Genomic DNA, 20,584 nt, shown 5'->3' with positions numbered 1-20,584 from the left:
ATTAGATACTTAAACAATTTCTCTTCTGGTTTGACACACCTATTTAGAGATACAAAATCTTATTTTTAATAAAAAAGAGAATGGATAACTATTACACCCCCCTGAAATAATAAGCAAAACAACAGGTTTAAATTTGATGTGTGAGATTCAAACTTTGTAAACAAATACGCTGACACAGTTCAAAAATATATCATATCAGAAGAAATTAGGAATTTTCAGTGTGATAACAGCTCTGTCCCTGCAACTCTCAGTTATATCCAAGTTACTAACAGAAGGTCCCCAGCTGATTTGCATCAGTGGGAAGAGATTGCTATCACATGACTCAAACAGGGACTCACAGAATGATGATGCGAGGCTTTGAATATAAAATTTTATCTTGTTCTTGTACATCTGGTCAGGGTTCATACTTGAGCCTAATGTTTCTTATTGACTTGAGCCTAATGTTTCTGTTCTATACAAATTACACAGCTATGGCTGCAAACATTCTTACAATTAATAATGGAGATACAAATAATTACAGGTATCATGAGGTGGCACAATGGTGATAAAATACATTCATCACAATCACTGTACTTATATATAGCAATTACAAATTGTATAAGGTCTATGCAGGCCTATCTAGGCTCACAATAATATATCACACAAGTGATACATTAATTATTAACTCAATTCTTTTGTCTTTCACTTTCATGCCAGTTTTAGTTCCATATGAGTGATAGAACTGTGTATTTTGAGTTCTAAGAGAATACTTCAAGTATTTTTGAAAGATATTTTTATATTAAAATATACTTGAAGTTTTACAAAGTAACCAATCAAGCAGCAAGAGATTTAAGGTGATGAGTAAGGGGTTTTTTTGGTTTATGAGCCTGACATGTACTACAAGTAGGGACATAACGGGCAACTGAGTAAAGCAAGGAACCCAGTACTCCTGAAGACTATTTCCAGTCTCAATACTTTGCTGTGTAGCTTTAGGAAAGCTCTCAGGTAAGAGCTGAAAGAATGAATTGTCTATGTCCTGAGAAACAGTTTCAAGTTTGGTTTTACAGCACAAGACCACAAGCTTTAGGAACAAAAAAATCACCCAGGAAAGAAATACTGAGATCACCTTATCTATACAGAGGTTAGGGTAAATTCAGTTTAGTCAGTGTTTACTGCAAAGTGCACTTCTAACACTACAAACTCTTCCTTAGCACATTTTGTTCTCATGTGACCAAGTTCTCAGAAAAAAAACCACCAACATGCACACCAAAGTTGTCTTAAAGCTATTGTTTCTTTCTTTTAAGAATAACCTTACAATAGTCTCAGCCTTGGGAATTCAGATCCACTGAAAAAGGAAAAAAAAACCAACAACCAAACATACTCAAGTATGGTATGTGATCTAAACTTCATTTTCCCCCGCAAACTATTCTTAGATTCAACCATCTACAATAATAAAACACAGGAACCTGGGAATGTCATAGGCTTGCTCTCCCATTTGGAGGAGAAAAAAAAAAAAAAAAAAGAGAGAGACCAAAATATAAAAAACACCTGTTGAAAAACTAATACTTTCCCACTAAGTTTCTTTCTGTTTTCTGACACAGATGTCATTTTGTGTGTACCTGAATAAAACAGCCAAGTGACATCATTTGTTTTCACTCACCTCCTGAAACCACCAGTTATGGTAACTAAAGCATCTGGTAGAAACATACACACAGTATTCTTGACAATCAAGCTTACTGCATCCGCTTCTGCCTTAGATACAGAGCTAACAAGGTCCTCATAGTAGAGAAACCCTGGAAATCAAAGGCAAAAAAGTACTGATCACTCTGCGGAATTATCAAAATCTACATAATAGTGTTAAGTATGGCCGGTGCAAAATAGCCACCTGTCACCAAGAAGTTAAACCACACAACTCATACCATGGGCAAGGGAACCCGATCTAATGGCAAAAATTAAGAAATGCTCAATCTTAAACCTGAAACTATATGTTTGTTTCAGGACATGTTGTTTTGATCCACCCTCTTCAGGAATCTTCTCGCTCTTCCCCATCATTCCTGGAGTCAGTCTCCTGCTTTGGGTGTGGGGACTGCAGGCAGGAGACAGCCTCTTCCTTCCCTCATCTTTGTCCTCGTAGTTTACATATATTTTTGTCATTATAATTTGTTACCAATTGTACCAGCAGTTACAATTTATAACAACATAGCAGTCAGGATAATTGCTCCACTTGCTGAGAACCTGGATATTTGTAAATTACTCTGACTTTCCTACCAGGTCCCATCAATGGCATTTCTGGACGTACAGCTTTAAAAGGTGCTCCTCCCGAAATGATGGGATTCCACACAAGTAGAGGGCTCAGAGGTAGGTGAAATATCCCAGCTACCTTTATGTCTGATCACAGAGCTTGTATCAAAAGAATCCTGTCCTGCAGCTTGCTTCATATTTGGATTGAAGTGAAAGAAAAAAAACCAAGGGAGCATGAACGTGGGCAGGCTGCTCCAAGGTGTTCTGAGGTGATGTAAAATACATTGGTTTAATGCAAAAATAAAGTTACACGGTTTTAATGTCATGTTATATAACCTCCTTTTCTCAATGTAACTGATTCCTTTGTTTAAATGAGTTCCTCTATTTAGGGAAACAGTGCACACAAACAAAATCTATGGGGAAGCAACATTATTCATCTGACCATGTTTAACACTTTAAAGTTAAGATGTGCTAGGATTACGGGAGTAATTTTACTTCATTACAAATCTTGATTTATCACTAAATAGGGCTGCCTTAAAGGAGACAGGTCTTTCTGGGCTTTCCCAGTGTTGTAATTTTTTCATGACCCGTGTAATAATGGCCCATTAGTAGTTTTGTCTACAAGAGCAGATTTCATGGGGTATCTGTGTAAGCAAGAAAAAATATGCATATTAATATGCTTTGAATTACATCATCTTTAATTAGGAGCTCTGTTAGTCCAAATACTATTTTAACCTAATAATTCTATATTCACAAGCCACTGCAGCAAGAATATATGTATAAATGAACTTGGCTTTATCCTCTGATTCTGCCATCAAGTTCTTAGAGCACTGAGATACAAGTTTTTATAAGACTTTCACCTTACCTGCTTTCTGCATTTTTGACAGCTTCAGGGTCTTGTCAGCTTTTACCTCTTCCAGAGTTCGTAAACCCATTCTGTACCACTTCTCAGATGTCTTCACTCCCACTCCAAAGACTGAAGTAAATTGCTAAGGTCAGTAGAAAAGGACACATTTCAGTGTTGTTCTCTATAGCAGCAGTGAATTAACAGTAAGTAGTTATGACAATGAGGTTTCACAGGGAAAATACTGAGCAGAGTTTATCCTATATTGAAGGTAAATAATACTGTAATACAAACATACAGATTCAGCTTCCTTTTTTTGCATAGTTACATTGAACAGGCGATTGGTTTTATACGTGGACAGTTCTCATTAAAATGAAATCTAAACAATAATACAGTAGCAGCCCCAGCACCTTTAAGTGATTTACCTAAATGCACACTTTCAGCTAATGCTTGAAATAAGGACAGTATTTATTTTTTTTACTGCATTTCTTGATAGAAATGCAAACAATAATATGAAGTAGCTGGATTGCCTTATACTGATGTCATAGAATAAGAGATGTCTCAAGACTATCTTCCCAGTTTGACTGACATTACAGTTTTGTATTATATGCACTACCAGCTCTCAGTTGCACACATAACATTGACGTTGCAGCACTCCTGAGAGATGGGATCAGTAGGAGCCCTGTGGCTGCTGAAATTCTGCACCCAGGGCAGTGGTGCATGGAAACAGATGGTAAGTACATCAAGACAACTAATCTATTCTTATACTGCATTCTATAAAACACGTATGTTTGGAGCTCACACCCAATATTGTTTTCCAAAATGGGATTCAATTTCAAGTACAAATTATAATTTTTGTTTGCCTGTATATTATAAACAGTTTTACAGCCCTTCAATTCCCACAAGTCAAGCTAAATTCCTGTATGTCTTATTTGGAGCACAGATTATTTTTTTTCCAGTGGGTAAAATAGTGAAAATTCCCAAATTTACGAGTCTCTGAGGTTTTAGTATGGTTATATTCCATTTATTCCAAAATAATTCTGTACTTTAACTTATTCCCAAGCAAAGGATGTAAAGCAAAAAATGTCACAGTTGTAAAGCATTATTCAGTGGATCAATATCTGAGATGAACAGTGACATGAAAGCATGAGGGAAAACTTTCATGCTTGCCCAAAAGCACGTTCTTTATGTTCAGTTTGTCAATACTGAAGCTCTCAATAGTTTGTTTGTACTTTTGTAGAATTCAGTGAGTAGCTGTGTAAGACACAAATAACTGCTTCTTTCCGTTGAATCTACAACCTCTGAATTCCAACCAAGCTAGCTTTATTTTGTGTTTTTCTAAAAAGATTAACTCCTTGGAAATAATTAAAATGAAGAAAAGAGAAAAATTAAAATCTTGGATAATGTTACATTTACCCTGCATTTCGTATCTAATAGATGAAATTACCTACTCTGTCTGAATCATGGCTGTTTAATCAGATTGTTATCTTTTAATGTTTTTGCTAGTGCTAAAAGATTTTCAAATCAGTCTATTGCTGGGTTTATAATGATTCCAAGAAACTTAATATTGGGATAGAGAAATAAAGAAAGCAGAGTCTATGCCACTATGCAAATTTTTAGGAAAAAAAATATTTCCATATTTTTCTTCCCACACCAAGATCTATGATTATTCAGTGTATTTATAGATGTCAATACAGAGACACTGCCAGAAGTGCAGTGTGAGTAGCAGGCAGCCCATTTCTTCAATTGTGTATGTGAGCATTACTTTTTTTCAGCTGGTGAATTAGGTGAACTTGTTCTCTCGGGCATCCACTTCCATAAGGAGGCAGACTGACCCTGTCATTCACGTACCCTACATCTAAAACAGACAGTACAATTTATTTCAGTTTTTTGGTAATTGTGGTCCTGGTACCAGTGAAGATCTTTTAAATTATGATGACTGATTTGTAGCATTTACCAGAACCATGCTAAACAGTAAAATGTACAAATTCACTAATATTATGGGATTCTTCTTGGCTTTCTTAGAAATACCTGAAAAAATTAGGAAAAACTGGCTGCAGCCGATTTAGCCAAAACATTGAGACTGTGCTCAACTAACAAAAGTCCATATAAATGGCTTTTAATTTGCCATGTGGAACAAGGCATAAAGCATATTTGACAAAGTGTGTCCCCTGATAGATGTTATTCTAACCTCAAGGAAATTTCCTTAAACCCTGAAACATAGGATTTAATGGCTGACACTCAATCTTTATTACCATTAAAGCCCTGTTCCTGAATCCTGCTATATATGTGAATCTATACTTCTTTTCTGAATGTTGCTGCAGATGGCATCAACAACTGTCTTGTCGTCCCTGTATTATGGGTCAGAAAGAATGGAAGAGCCTTTTGATAGCTGACGTAGAAGTGAGTAACGTGGGGGAGCATTAAACAGTAGCATTCATTTTAGTCTCTAATTTTTTCTGAAGGCACAAACAGGATATTTTTCGAGATTAAATCTACAAATAAAATTGGAAAAAAAAATATTTTTCCAGTATATGTTTTTCCAAGGGAGAATTCACTAAATATTTAAGAAATGGGAACTGCAGTATTTATGAGGTTTAGGTTGCTTGTGTCACACAACATGAAGCGTGACCATAATTCTGAACCTACAATCTGCCTAACAAAGAAACATCTCCAGTTTTTCTTCTGCCTCATGCAGGAGAGAATTAGAATAGATCCGACTCACCTTCTTCACCTGATATTTTCTAAATGCTAGAATAAGATGGTGTAGTATTATAATGATAATCAACCGAGGAAAGAATAAACCTTACACGGAGTTAAATTTATAGCAAAGGGTATGCATTATATTCATCTTCAGGAAAAAGATTTAGTTCAAGCTTAAAAGCAACTGTGTATGCATCACATTAATTATAAAGGTAACAGATTTCACTATTATTCCTTACTCTATCACAGGTTCTCTTTTTATTCAAAACTTTTCTTTCTTATCTATACTTGATATTGGATGTTCTTTTATAATAAAATTATGGTTATGTATACGGTCTACTAAAGGGAGGGAAATTTTAAAACAACAGCAACAAACCTTAAAAGATTTACCTTAAATGACTTATACCGTTCATCGTTTAACACTTCTTCAACTCTAGAACTCTCTCCTCCTTCTTCAATAATCTCCTAAACAAAGAAAAATGTTAATTACAAAAAAAATAATCAAGACTACGGTAAGATTTAGTAAAATAATCTAAAAGAAAGCCTTATCAACCTGTACAAACATGAGGAGTACCCTTAGCAAGCATATTGTTTTACTCCATTAGGATCAAATTCTTCAATCCTTTTTGAGACAGAAAATTATTGAAGGATGAAGGAGAAACTGGAACCACAGAATAAATTTCACAGCACTTATTTACTCATAAATTTACTCAAGGATGAAGTAGAAACTGGGACGATGGAATATATTTTGCAGTACTTATTTACTCATAAATTCACAGCCAGAAAGCAGTTATTCATCATAATCTATCAATGAGTTGTCCTGAAAATTAGATTTCATTTTTTGGTTGAGTTTACTTCCCTTAAAAGTCAGAGAATTATAAGAACAGATATGTTTTTTCTTGAGCATACAGTTCCTTCAGTCTTGCTGATAAAACCTAAAATTAAAAACCAGAAAAATCCAACACCGAAATAATAAAACCCCAACAAATCATCCTATTTTCTGTGGGATCATAACTGAATTGCCAGTCCTCAGGTAGCAGGTACAAAGAGCAGTTTGGAGGCTACATTCTGAACCGGTAGAGTGAAGCAAATGAGGAGCCAGAGTGAATCACATCAGCCAGCAATGACCTCTCCAGACAGCAGAGACCCCTGACCAGCTGCCTGCTGGAATAACAGCACCTGAGATGTGGGATCCTGAAAAAGGCTAAGAATTAAAGAAAAACACAGAGAACACTCAAAGCTCAAGTAAGAATGTAAAGTTCAGCTGTCAAATAGGTAAAAGGCTCTGCTATAACTCATAGCAAGGTAGGATTTAACCTTAAAGTCCTAAATATTTACCAGTTTGCAGAAATAATATTTCTAATAAAGTTTTCAGGTAAGCAAAGTGATGCTGCCAAGGGCTGAAGTCACATGAAAAAAACTATCAAAAGTTAACCTGTCACATCCAAATCAAAGCAAGCCTTTAAAAATTACATACAAAGGTGATAGTGCATTATATAGTAATTTCTATTTATTCATTAGTTACCTTTATTCCTAAGGGTAGAGGTTCTATGACAGAACCTTATGTTACTAAAAAAGGTTTCCAGAAATCATTGTGTACTTACTAAAAAGGATAATATAATGTCATTACAGGAAATACAGAAGGTTGCATAAATACACAGAGATATCAGTGCTGCATTCTGTGACCTCTAAAAGTAGATCTGTAAAAGAATCAACTGGCAGATAATTCAGAGGTACGCTACCTCAATGACATCTCTGACTCTGTCTCCCATGCAGGGCAACCCTTGTATATCTTTCATTCTGGTTACTGGAAATGGAAGACTTTTCAGGACAGAAGCTGCCCTCAGAAATTCCAGGCAGATTATTTCATTTTCTTTGAACTCATAATTTTCAGCCATTATCTCAAAGGCATCCTGGGGAGGTGTAGAAAAAAAAGTTAAAGGTTAACAAAAACTTAAACTATTCTGTATACTCCTTAGAAAGATTACCTTGTATGCTAATTCAAGAACGATTTTTTATACTAAGGTGAAAAGATAGAGTTCATTAAAAAAATTCAGCATAATTTTTGAACCACTTGAAATTTTCTAGGTATCACAAAAATAGTATTTTAGAGGCAAATGTGGGAAAAGATTCTGATCTGTAACAAAGCCAAACTTTAAAATCTTTTGTGAGATACACTTTCCATATTCTGTGCAGATCTAATAAATCAATGTGAAATAGCACCATAATTATTAGAATTGTGCCCAAACACAAGTAATCCAGCAGGTCAGTACGTGACACCTTCATTTTCAGACACAACCAAATAGGAGTTTGTGGCAATACTGGAAACCACCTGCTTCTTTTTGAACTGGCAGCTATTTTTTATTTAGTAATTTAGGGAACAAACTCTCTTTTTCCTCACCTTTCAGATGTGTAACCTGTGCAAATAGAAACACATTTTCTTTATGGTTCTCCAGCTACCCATGGCTTGGTGTATTCAACATAGTACTCAATACTACCCGGAGACTGCCAGTACAATTATTTTTTTTATTAACTATCCATAAACCATTTAGGCAGCTTTGAAGTCTCCCCCCTCCCAGAAAATAAATGCATAAATGTGTGTTTGTGTATATATATAAATATAAATAAAAATAGGAACAATTTGTAGAAATGCAACGCAGGAATGGATCACACAGTGGTGGAGAAGAGAGGCAATTCTTTTTGTTTCCCACTGCAGAATACTGTTTCAGGAGAGAACAAATACCGCCAAAAAAAGGTTGTAAGTAACTTAAGAAAAGTAGTTGTGGAGACTTGCAGCTGGAAATCTGAGTTCTTAATGAAATTTTGCATAAAACCTCAAAAATTTTCAAGACTGCAAAATTAACTGGTTTCTTCAGAGATGTTTGAGTGTATCATTTCCAGAAGAGACTTTCACTGTTCAAAATATTTATCTAAAATGCATCCCACACCTGGCTGTTCAGGATGCTGCTGTGCACCATTCAAATGGCACAGACCACAAGCAAGCCAGCCTTGCAAAGCTCCCACACCCTCACACTGTGTCCTGAACTCCTGCTAGAGATCCCGTTTCTTACTCCCAGGCCAGTCTCTCAAGAGCAGCTAACAGATCCCAGCCCTGAAAGGGCCATATGTCCCACTACATCAGTTGCTGCACATCCTTCCTGTTTCCCAACTTACTCCTGTTTCTTCTTTGACCCACGAGGCACTACAAAATAACAAAGAAGTGGCTGTCAGTGTGCATCTGCCTGCAATTATCACTTCACAGAGCTGTAGTGCAATGTCTGTCCAGAAATGTTTTTGGAATAAGGATAAGTAACGCCCTGTGATACAGGGATCAAGAGACAGCAAACAGCTTACTAGAACAATGACTGTGGTGGACAGTAGGAAGGATTAAGATTAAACAGCTTTTCCCTGCCCTCAATGCTTATGGGATGACTGTTCACATTTAGGTTCAGATTTCATTTCATTTGTAATTAAATGTATCATTATATGGTTTAAAGAATAATAATTATAGATTTTGCTTTGATTTTTATCTTGGCATTAATGCATTTTGTATTGGGAGATAAAGCCAAGCAAAAACCAGCAGACCCTGCACATTCTAAATGCCACATGCGTAATATCTGCGGGTGAACTGCAGTCAGTTCCAAGCCTGCTAACTGACATGACAGCAAATCCAGTAAAGTCGACTCTTTATTATATCCGTGGAATTGAGAACATCATCTGTCACATATCACCTATCTGCAACAAAGGAATACGGCCTGATTTAAACAGCAATGAAAAGATTTTACTTGAGCTACAGTCATTTAGATCATTAAAATACAACAACTTCTTAAAATTAAACGTATCTTTCATAAGGAGTGTATATTATTTACATATTACATTTCATTGTTTCATCAGTTCTAGAAAAATAGACTGATAGGTTGTTTCATTCAGATTATAAACATAGTTACACTAAAGCAAAATGAAAGTTTAAATCAAAGTCTTGAAGAAAACGTTGTCTTTACTGACCATAGGATTTGCAAAATTTTCCTCTTTTAAATAAAAAATATGAGATCTTAATTGGTTTGTCAGTGTCCCTTTAGAAGAAGCAGCTAACTTAGCTGACCAAAACCACCCCACTTTCCTTTTCTTTTTTTCCTGTGCCATGTTAAAGTGTATTAAAATAATTAATTAGGGCTTATTACAGAGAATTTGCTTTGTTTTATATCACCAGTATAACTTCACTCCTTGATCTCTCTACAAATCAGTCACCTGTTGTCTTTCTCGCTGGAAGAATCCTCCCTTTTAGCTGCATATTTATTTATCAGCTACCCTGATTAGTAAGTGCTGTGCAATTCCATTTTCATAACATTTCACGAAAGACCTCTTGAGAGAGCAAGCTGTTTAGCAAGATGCTTGATCTGGAAGTTTCTGCTACTATTTACATTTCACTGGCCCTTGGGTATAAGGAATCAAAGAGAGGGGGGAGAATGGTCCTTGGGGGGTAGGGAACCACAAAAAAATATTCTATTACAAAAATAGTGCACAAAAACATTAGCTTCCTTACAGCTATCTTTAAAACTCTTGCAGTGGCTAATTGTCGGATTTATCCAACTGCTCTTCTTTTGTCTTTTTTTCCACATTTAAGACTTTTATTTGCTTGACAATTATGTTGTATTTAATTACAAATCCTTTTGGCTAAAGACAGTTGTACATTATAGTTCCCATTTAGAAAGAAAACTAATGCAGAAAAGGGGAGAATTACCAGTGTGAGGTCACAAGAAACATGGATTCATCCCAGTTTGCATATGGAAGAAAAAACACAGCATACACAGTACTGCAAAGCAAATGGGGAAATGTATTTTACAAGGGGGATGACAGGAGTCAGATGTTTTCCCAGCTGTGGATTTTTTTGGATGTTGTCCCAAGTTCTTTTTGTTCTTTATCAGCTTCAAAGGTTCTTTCTACTATGCAGTAGAAGATGCCAATTCTTACTTTAAGTGAGGTTTACAGTTCCACTCACAAAATTATGATTACTTTTGCTTTCTTTTTCTCTCTTTACAATCTGTGCACATGGATACTCAAGAAAGCAGTGTTTGGCAAGAAATGTCTTACTCTCATTAACACTAACTAGCAGGATTAGTCAGGGGACAGAACCAAAAAGATATAGTTGCTACCTTCTTGTTAGTCTCTTGAGAAAAAAACATAGAAAACGGTTCTCCTCAGTACCTGCTCAGTCATATGTAGTAATGACACAGACTGGCAAAGTTATCTTCTTCATTAGGAGGCTGAAACAGTCTAGGGATGTTTTTTCTCACTCCCAACAGGTGGCCTTTCACATGCACATTTAAATAGATGTATTCTATGCTGAAAAATCAGCTATTGTGATAAATGTGTCTGCATATACCAGCACCACTGCTGTTTTAGAGAGGTATTAGCCCCTTCCTACTAGCAGGATGACAGTTTTCAGAAGAGCAGTGTCACCACCATCATTGAAAGAGATAATCGCATGTAATATTTTACTCAGAGGCTGTTGACAGTCAATGAGAAAATATAATCAAAGCATTTTTATCACTCTAGTTTGCATTTTTCAGTGTTTTCCCGCCTTGGTGAAGCTCATTAAGCTGTTTTAAATAAACAATTAAATAGTATTGAATATTCATTATTCCCTGTACAAAACATTGCCTGCAAATGCTGCAATTAATTACAGATCTCTCTTTTTATATAAAACTGCTTTTGACATTCTTTTTGATAAAATCTTTCTGCTTTAAAAAAAAGAAAGCAACTGATCTCCAAGTGGAGTTGCCGTCTATTGAATATTATAGTCCATACTGAATAACATTTCAGAGGGGACAAGCACACAAAACTCCTATATTAGCTGAGAAAAAGCTAGCAATCTATTAGATCTATGGTGAAATCTACTTATGGTGATATAAAAAGGAAAGTTACTGACCCCTCAATTATTCTAAACCTCCATATTTCTTACATTAAGAACCTCACTATCTTTTTATCAATGAGATCAATACTCAGATTGCCTGTTTAAAAGGTACTAGTTTAACAAGAAACTAAATATCTAGAGATTTCTAACAGGTGGGATTTTCATAATTTCTGGGGTATTCTGCAGAGGCTGCTCTAATTAAATGTGAAAGATAGCTGGGCTACATTTCAGTTCTTCAGTTTTTGCAAATTTTCCATCTGCATCTGAAATTGTGGAATGTATGTTAGTGAGATGGGCTATAGAAAAATTTGGGGATGGAATAGACTTCAAGATTGCAGCAGGTCAGATACAAAAGTACACAAAGATTTTGTTGAATTATCTTAAAAATAAGGAAGACGACGGATACACTGACAGAATTATTGAAGCTCATTTAATATCTGGTATTTAAGACCTAATAAGACAAAATATCATTAACAAAGTAAAGTTACGAGGAAGCATCTTGCACATGTAAAAATGCATACTAAAATACATTATAAATGCTAAAAATCACAACACCAAAATCAATATAAAGCAAGACTCTCAACTACTATATGAGAACGATTCTCAGAAAAAAAACAGTAATCAATAATGCTATGCTAGTTTATGCCTGCTGAACAGCTAACTCAATAACCTTGAACACTAATATCAGAGTATGAATCCACACATATTCAGAAAAGCAGAAGCTAATGGTCCCATGTTATGTTTCATACTATCCTGCTCATTTCAACAAGACCATCAGAGTAGTTCCATCACCACTTGCAAAACAGTCTTCAATAACCTCAGTGTAAGACTGTGAGAACAGACATCACCAGTATTATACTATCAAGAGTATATTTTAAATCTAATCTGTTTTGTGGAGAAAGCATTACAGCCGCAGCCTCATGGACAGGGCACTTCTTATTCACTTGTCTACAGCCACTGCTCCTCTGCTGTGTGACCTTGGAAAGCTGCTTCAGACCTCCCTGCCGCTGTTTCCCTTGCTATCTTTCATTTGCGGTCTGTTAGGGCTATGAACTCTCCAAGGCTTGGATTGTCTTTTACAATGTGTGTACAGCATCTCTTATAAAAAAGGCCTCTATCTTACTTGACCCTGCAAGTGCTACTGCGTCACAAATAAAAAAACCCCAACATACCATTACACAGGTGAACTTAATCCACCAAAGTGTGCTAAACAAAAACCACCACCACAAAATCCTACATGATACCTGGTTGAAGGACTATTATGCTTAGAGCAGCAATCTGAGATTAATTGCTTTTCCTCTCAATCACTGTTTTCTACTTGAACCTTATTTATTAAGTTGTAATTCCAAAGGCTGGGTCCTAGTTCTCATCACAGTGCTCTTGCCAGTGTTTGGTCTCCATTCAAAGTGATTTTAAAGAGATCTAGAATGAACCATTCATTCAAATAATTTTCTTCTCACTTTACACTCCCCAGTGTAAATCCTAATTTCATGTGTCAATGGGAAGAGACATAGGGCATATGAATACCTTTTGTATACACACAGAGAGAAATTAAATATTTTCAGGTGCTTATTTCAAGGGCAATTAAGCAATTAGAGCCAACATGTAGTGTTGGCTAAAGTCATTATCAAATAAATGATCCATTTTTTTCCAATCTGATTTTTTTTTTAATCTGAACTGAAAAGCCCAATACTCACCCAGGTCCAAAGATTTCATCATGACATCTTACATCAGCTGGAGAAACAAAGGAGCTGAGAGAATGAGAATAACAGTAATAGCACAACGTGCATGATCTTGGGGTCCTTGTATACACACTGTCACTAGAAATAAATAGCTGCTAGCTCCAGCTGCTCCTCATATTAATCAATAATAACAGGTTCATTTCTTACAACAGAAAAGAGTGGTACTCTTGAGAAGTTTCCATATTTTCCCATGTAATGTAAAAGAAAACAAGACAATTGTGAGAAAAGATTTGCTGACAGAGCATGAAAGTGCAGTTAGTGCCAATCACCTAGCATTGTCCTAGATATGGTGTAATAAGAAACACAAAGTGCTAAATGTATAGTACATGTATTAATATGGCCAAACAAGGCAACATAGATTTGATGTATACATACAGATTTGGGTTGCTGAAAAGTGCAGGCATATTTATATTCTCTCTGCATTTTAAGGAGCACCCTTGCACTTACCTTAAAAATGAGAAGAGATATTTCCTCCATAGACCAAACCACCAGTTCATACTGAATAGGTGTATCTTTCACATACATTTACAAAATTTGCAATTTTGATGTACTGCGTGGAGAACTTTTACTGAAGCAAGCTATGTCAGTTACCACATGTTATTAAGGGTATGCATTCGGTTAGTGATTTTCTACCTATAAAGCTCCCAGGTTCATTATAAAATTAAAGTTGAGGTTCTTTGAGGTCTGTTTTAAAATGGAATAATAATAAATGCTGGAGCCACTGGCATAACTGATACATGTTTCTGTAGGTACAAAAGAAGAGAAACTAAAAAAAGGATTTTCCCCCCTGCCCTCTAACAGAGTAGAAAGGAAATCCGCATCTTTCCCATGGTAAGCATTCACTTTCTCATCACCATGAATAACAGCCAAAGCAGAGTAACATTCAGTAGCATTAGCAATAAGCCTCAGAATCACAGAACCATTTGCCTCTGACTTAATTAGTTTCTTCTGTAAGAATTAAATTGTATTTTCCTCACAGAAGAATGTCTTTCTGAATTTTATTGCAGTCTGGTATTAATATTCAAATCCAACAACCCCTCTCAGGCACAGCAGAATGGCTCCATTTATTTTACCACAAGAAAACACAATGCAGCCCCCAAGTGTATATTTTCAGTGGGAAAGAGAAAGGATGGCTAGCTATTTACAAATGAGCCAGAGAACAATATTGTAATATTAAACATTAATGTTATTATGGAATATAAGACAAACTCAAAGGAAGCATGGTAAGGTACAGCCTCTGGTGAAAATGATTTGCCCTTTTGTTCAGCTTCTTTAGTAATCTGAACAGCTACAGTTCACCTGTGGGTCAGGGCTCTGCATTCAGGTGATTCAGGTGAATCATCCACATCAGTAAAGGCCCTGGCAGTGGTTCCCAGCCTATGTACTGTGAGGCCATAGTACATGACCCAAAGACTGCTTGAGGCCCCACAAGTCTGAAGCAGTGGCGAGTCTCCTCCATGAACTGCCACACAACGCCACCACCTCCTCCTGGGCATGCAATTTGACATATTTTTCTATTCTTCACACAACGGGTCTTGCTACTACTCCCTATAAAAAAAAAAAAAAATTAGGTAGGATTTACCCCATACTGAACACAATCATGAAACCTTCACATCTGCAGTCTTTGCCAGTCCTTCTGTAGCTTCTTCCATGATGTAAAACAGGTTTGTTGCACCTTTCTGCAAGTTATTTTCTGGCTACTACAACAGAAAGGGAACATGGGACAGCTGAACACTGAAATTGGACCTAGCATGTTAAACCACCACATTGAGCTCTCATCAAATATCTCTGCTATTTGGTTTTAATAAATAATCTTTGATGATAAAAACATACAGAACAGGACTCAAGAGTAAAACTGATGACTAAATACCAATTTCTCCATAAATCAAGTCTCCAAAAATGTCTCTCCAAGAAATCAGCCCATTTGAGGCCTCATTGTACACACGCCACTGCTTACTGTTTTCCTGCTCTTCTGAGGAGACTGAAAGGTGTCAAATTTAACTACTTCTTTTTCTCAAACATAACTACTACTCATTTGAAAGAGGAATTTGACACAGGGTATTAGGGCAAAGTACAGTAAGAGAAAGGATCTGTGAGTTACCCAAGAATGTGTAAGCAAATAATGGCTTTCCACTACTGTTACAGGCAAGATCAAAACACATTATTTTCAAGCTAACCAAAGAAAACAGAAAATCTGTAAGAAAAAGGAACTACCCTGGCTCAAAGAATAAAGTTGTTACACAAAATACTACCATCAACACATAATTCAAGATGGTTTGGACCTAATTTTCAGGATGTACAGCATTGCGCCAGGGAAAATCTGTCATTTAATGGTTGGCTGCCCACAGCATGCACAAGTGAATTATACCAATGCTTGAGTGCATTTGTTAAGTGATCACACTGAAAAGTCTGTTGGAACACTTTTATTCGAGAACGTGAATTACAGGCTTAATACAAGACTGACAAAACAACAGCAAAACTGAAAACCAGACTTCTGTTGATGTTAGGCAGACTAACTGGCAGGCCTCCAGGGAATGGGCCAGCTCTTGTAGTCCATGAACATCCAAAACTTCAGCTGTCATTGCAAGCTTTGGTTGGGAGGAAAAGGAGCAACAGCCCTAAGGAGTTACATAACTCTCAAGATGCAGATGCTAGACAGACTCATGCATTATCAGCTTGTCCAGTACCACCTCCAGAAATACGATACAGCACGTACTCAAAACAGTTACTCTCAAAGTACAAAGATGAGGAACTGCCATCTTCGTTACTACAAAACCTAATTTCTACCCAACCTCAGGAACGTTTGATATATAGGATAACAGAAGGCAGTCTCAGTGCTTCAGTCAGTGAACTGCACTGCCTCTAATGTGTTCAGCTAAATTAATCAAATACAAGTTGTACTTTGACATTAAGACTGCTGCAACGATACACCTAGAAGTAATTTAGGGACTGCCTCTCTGTAAAACACAGGTATAACAGAAACCATCCAACGAATACGTTGCTGCTATCATTTGAACTGAATTTTGGATGAAATTCAGGAATTCAACAGCTAGAAGACGAACAATATATTCACTAGAGTTAAAGTATCCAGTTTTGGAAAATAAAAAAATTATAAATTTACAAATAAAGATATTGGATGTTTCAAAAGGTAAGAATAATTTAAAGGCATTACTGGAAAAAGAACTACTTTATTCTAGACCTTTTTCTGCTCAAAATGTTAGTGATAATTAAAAATCAACAACTTTGTGCCTTCTAGGAGCAGCCACTGTACTTTCCCCTTATCCATCACCATTTTTTACCTTTAGAATGACTAACAATGTCCTACTACAGAAAATTCAATAAAGAAGCAGACTCCCACATTCCACTGTTTTCAGGAAGTACAGAACTAAGGCACTTACCTCCTATTTCTCCAAGGTGGCCAGTATTTTACAGGATCTTTGGCTCATAGTATATTTGGTCTGACATCTTCCCCTACAGCAGCATGCATTTGATACTTATAAACAGTGAACAAGAACGCGTACTCTCAGGAGTTAAATAGTAACACTCACAGCCTTGTTTTTCTAGTAGGAGATGGGGCATGGTAGCCATTTCAAAAGAAGCAGTTTTGGGAATGTTGGAATCATTGGGTTTGGAAGGAACCTCAGGAGGTCTCTAATCCAACCTTAGGCTTAAAGCATGGTCAAAACTCAATTCCCATCAGGTTGCTCAAAAAGGGATTTTTTTAAAAAAATAAGCAGTTTAACCTACTTGGGAACCATAAACACTATTATATAATCGGTATAATTAATAATTATATCAAAGCATCATTACAAGGCAAAATTTAGGTTGTTTAATTTTTAGAAGCAACTCTAAAATGTCTTGATCTGGGAATGCACAGTTAGGTTTATCTTTAGTTCTGAATTCCATGAGGTTTTAGTATTTACCTTGTAATTCCCAAATTACTGGTACCTGTTGTTACTCTTTTTATATAGACCTTACAAATAATTTACTTGAAAGATTTGTGTGCATTTATAGGTACACAAAGTAAAAGCATAAAAATTACAAATAATAACAAAATAAACAGTAAAAATTTAAGAAGATGAGGAGGTGTTTCATGTTATATTAGAAATATATGAATCTAACCATGCCAGATTTATTCAGACTACATTGCAGTCATGGTGCCAAATGTTTCCTATTGAATAGTTGTCACTGAGTATCTAGTCAGCCAAGAGGAGCCATTAGGCACAATAACTTAACAGGAATTTAAATCAGACAACTCAGACTCTTTATACCCACTGAATTGTGTAATGTTATGAGCATTAAATAGCATATATGACAATCTCTAAGATTTCTGTTTAACTAGACAATTTAAGGGTTTTTTTCATCATGTCAGAGTAATTACAATGATCACGAAATCTGTTTTCATAACTAAGCAATTGTGAAATCTAAATCTTACAACCACATTTGGAAGAACCAAACACCCGGCCAAACAAGAAGGCAGCACAGCAATTGTGAAGTACCTTGAACTGACCTAAACCAAACTTTTGCTTATTATTACTTTCAACTTGTCAAGTAAGACTGTGATGAAAGACTAAAAAACGTTTTCAGAATGTTATTCTATCATTTGTTTTAAAAATTCATGTGTTTACAGGCTATTAGTATATTTAAAGATCCATTGTGTTAAGCTTTCAGCAGCACTTTAAGGATGCAATTAAGCTTGCACTCAGCTTTAATTTAAGTATGGCATATCTATAACTTTTTTATATTGTTATCATTGTGCTGCCAGTTTGACTCATGAATTTGCTGAGGGTGCCATAGAAAATATTGACAAAAGTACTGTATTAATTATTTTACTTATGCTAGCTTTTAATTCATGGATAGAATAAGTATTACCGTGAATTTCTTGTTGTAGTTATTTAAAGTTGTCTTCCTTTGACATGAATACTCAGATACCTTGCTTGCAATAAACGATGGCACTTCTGATTCAGATGTATTCAAAGCAGGAGACTGACCTTGTTCCTAAAAAGAGGGGGGGAAAAAAAAAAAAAAAAAAAGAAGAGGGAGCGTGGGGGGGTGCACAACACAATTGTCAAATAGCTTAAAATACCAAAAATACATTTTATGAGCCCAAAATACATACCTTTAAAGACAAGGTAAGAGAATAATAATGCTCCTACCATCTTCCTAGGAAAAACATTTAATTTCACATTGGCTGCACTGACAATACCGGTTTATCTAGTCATTACCAGGATTTTTAATTTTCTGCCATAAATTCTTGCAGGGACTTTTCAATGGCACTGTCACTTAAAGAAAGAAAAAACCCCTCTCTAAATGGCAAATCTCTCTAATACTCTTATTATTACAGTAAGATTGAAAACCCACAAAATTTTAAGAGCGGGTAAGCTTGAAAGAACAGAGTTTCCCCAGAAAACACTAGATTATTCAACAGCATCGGGACAGGGGTGTGTGCACAATGTACAAATAACTGATTCTTTTGATCTCTAGATCAATTCAGTGGTAGAAGAAAAATGTTTATATGACTTCAAAATAAACTTTTCCCCCCTCTTCCAGGTAAAATGTAAGAAATTTTTTTTGGTTTGGACTTAACTCATTAAGCTAAATGTTCTGTTTTGGGGTCATTATAAAGCACAGGAAACATTTACAAACAGCCATAGAAGAGTCATCTCCAACACCACCAGTGTTCACCTCATGATGTGGTTTCTCACTCATCCCCTTCCACAGGTGCTGACCCAATTCAGACATCATTTTTAGATGTTCACAGGAGCAGGGAAAAGGAACCAGGTGCCAAATCTTAAATGGGCATTTCCCAAGCACCAGGCTACCTACACACTTGTTCCCTTTTTGCCTAATGTTGCCCCATTCATAATCGACCAAGATCAATAAAAAAGCCTATGGAAACCCACCCCAGTAGGCTGGGAAGGGGATTCTCCTGGAAGGAAAAAGACAATCTAGCACCAGCTTTTCTGCTGCTTTATTTGCCCAGTCCTTTAATTTCTTTGCTTTTATTAAAAGTGCCCCATTCTGAAATACTTCGGAACACCCGAAGTGTTTGCAGCATTTCTGTGTATTTTTTGCTATTTATCATTTTGTCTGAAAACATTTGGCAGATCTGCAAAAAACGTATTGCATTGCAGTATCAAAAAGCCACAGGGAAATGGTTCAACAACAACAAATATCACAGAGATACATGGAGGAAACTCACCCCAATAATGACAAACCCTTTCTCCCCTGTATCGAAAGACATGCAAACATAAAGCTAGCATCTGTGCTAGGCAAACCTATAAATATGTGTATGTGCCTTCACACCCCTCCCCCCCATAATTTCATGCTAAATTGCCTTTGTATTTGATAGAGTACTTAAGTAACAGTATTCATGCACGCACAAAAAAGGCATTTGCTTGCACAGCTGAAGGAGCAGTGAATTATATGGCAGTTTTCATGGTATACACTGAAAGAAAGGAGTTTGTGTGTAAGACCACTCTTGGGAATAACTGAAATGGGTTTCAGCCAGGATCAACAGCACAACTCATCCACTTTTGCACACATTCATGAATTATACTTTAAAATTTATTTTAAATCATATAAACTATGATTGATTACAGCTAATATACTGCTTGAAATGAGAGTGCCAGCTATCTGTGAACAAACAGAACACTACTGAAGAGAATATATAGTAAGTTATTATCTTCATTAGGACATAGTCACACAATGAATGAGCCCTAGATGTAGCATTACCTGGTATCATGGATGAGAGCAAAATGAACACAGAAACTCTGTGTTTGAGGGTAATAGGCTGGCACATCAACATCCTGTTCCTGCCTCAGCACAGATTTTTGAGTATTTTTTCCATCAGTAACAGTTATGTTTTTAATTAATAGGAATTATCTATGTACATAAAATAGGATTGTATGTAACAACAGAAGAAACTTCGGTTGGCAATGAACAGCAAAGATGTCTAGCGAACGGTAATTACTATCGTCTGTTTTTCAAGGAATATTATGATGCCTGCATGAGAACTACAGAGACAATCTCCTAACATGAGCAGAACATAAGAAAAGGATTGATATTGCTTTTTGGTAGGAAGACCAGATGAAAAAAAATAATTTGTACAGATTGTGGGCCAAACCTAAAATTTTATCAGTTAGCAATTGCAGTGTAGAA

At 36.1% G+C, this 20,584-nt stretch overlaps 1 protein-coding gene across 2 annotated transcripts in view; it reads right to left on the bottom strand.

The window, feature by feature from the left end:
• Positions 1–20,584, bottom strand: part of DNTT (DNA nucleotidylexotransferase) — a 158,268-nt gene that overhangs the window by 66,280 nt on the left and 71,404 nt on the right. For both annotated transcript variants that reach the window (XM_055817237.1, XM_055817177.1), the window contains 5 exons: positions 18,296–18,421; positions 7,510–7,680; positions 6,158–6,232; positions 3,086–3,209; positions 1,640–1,772 (listed from right to left, as the gene is read on the bottom strand). In XM_055817237.1, the coding sequence (XP_055673212.1) occupies positions 1,640–1,772; positions 3,086–3,209; positions 6,158–6,232; positions 7,510–7,680; positions 18,296–18,421 (629 nt within the window). The remainder of the gene's footprint in view (positions 1–1,639; positions 1,773–3,085; positions 3,210–6,157; positions 6,233–7,509; positions 7,681–18,295; positions 18,422–20,584) is intronic.

Source organism: Falco peregrinus, chromosome 1 (assembly GCF_023634155.1).
Source record: "Falco peregrinus isolate bFalPer1 chromosome 1, bFalPer1.pri, whole genome shotgun sequence".
In the NCBI taxonomy this organism is placed as follows: domain Eukaryota; kingdom Metazoa; phylum Chordata; class Aves; order Falconiformes; family Falconidae; genus Falco; species Falco peregrinus.
This window is presented reverse-complemented; position numbering and strand designations above follow the sequence as displayed.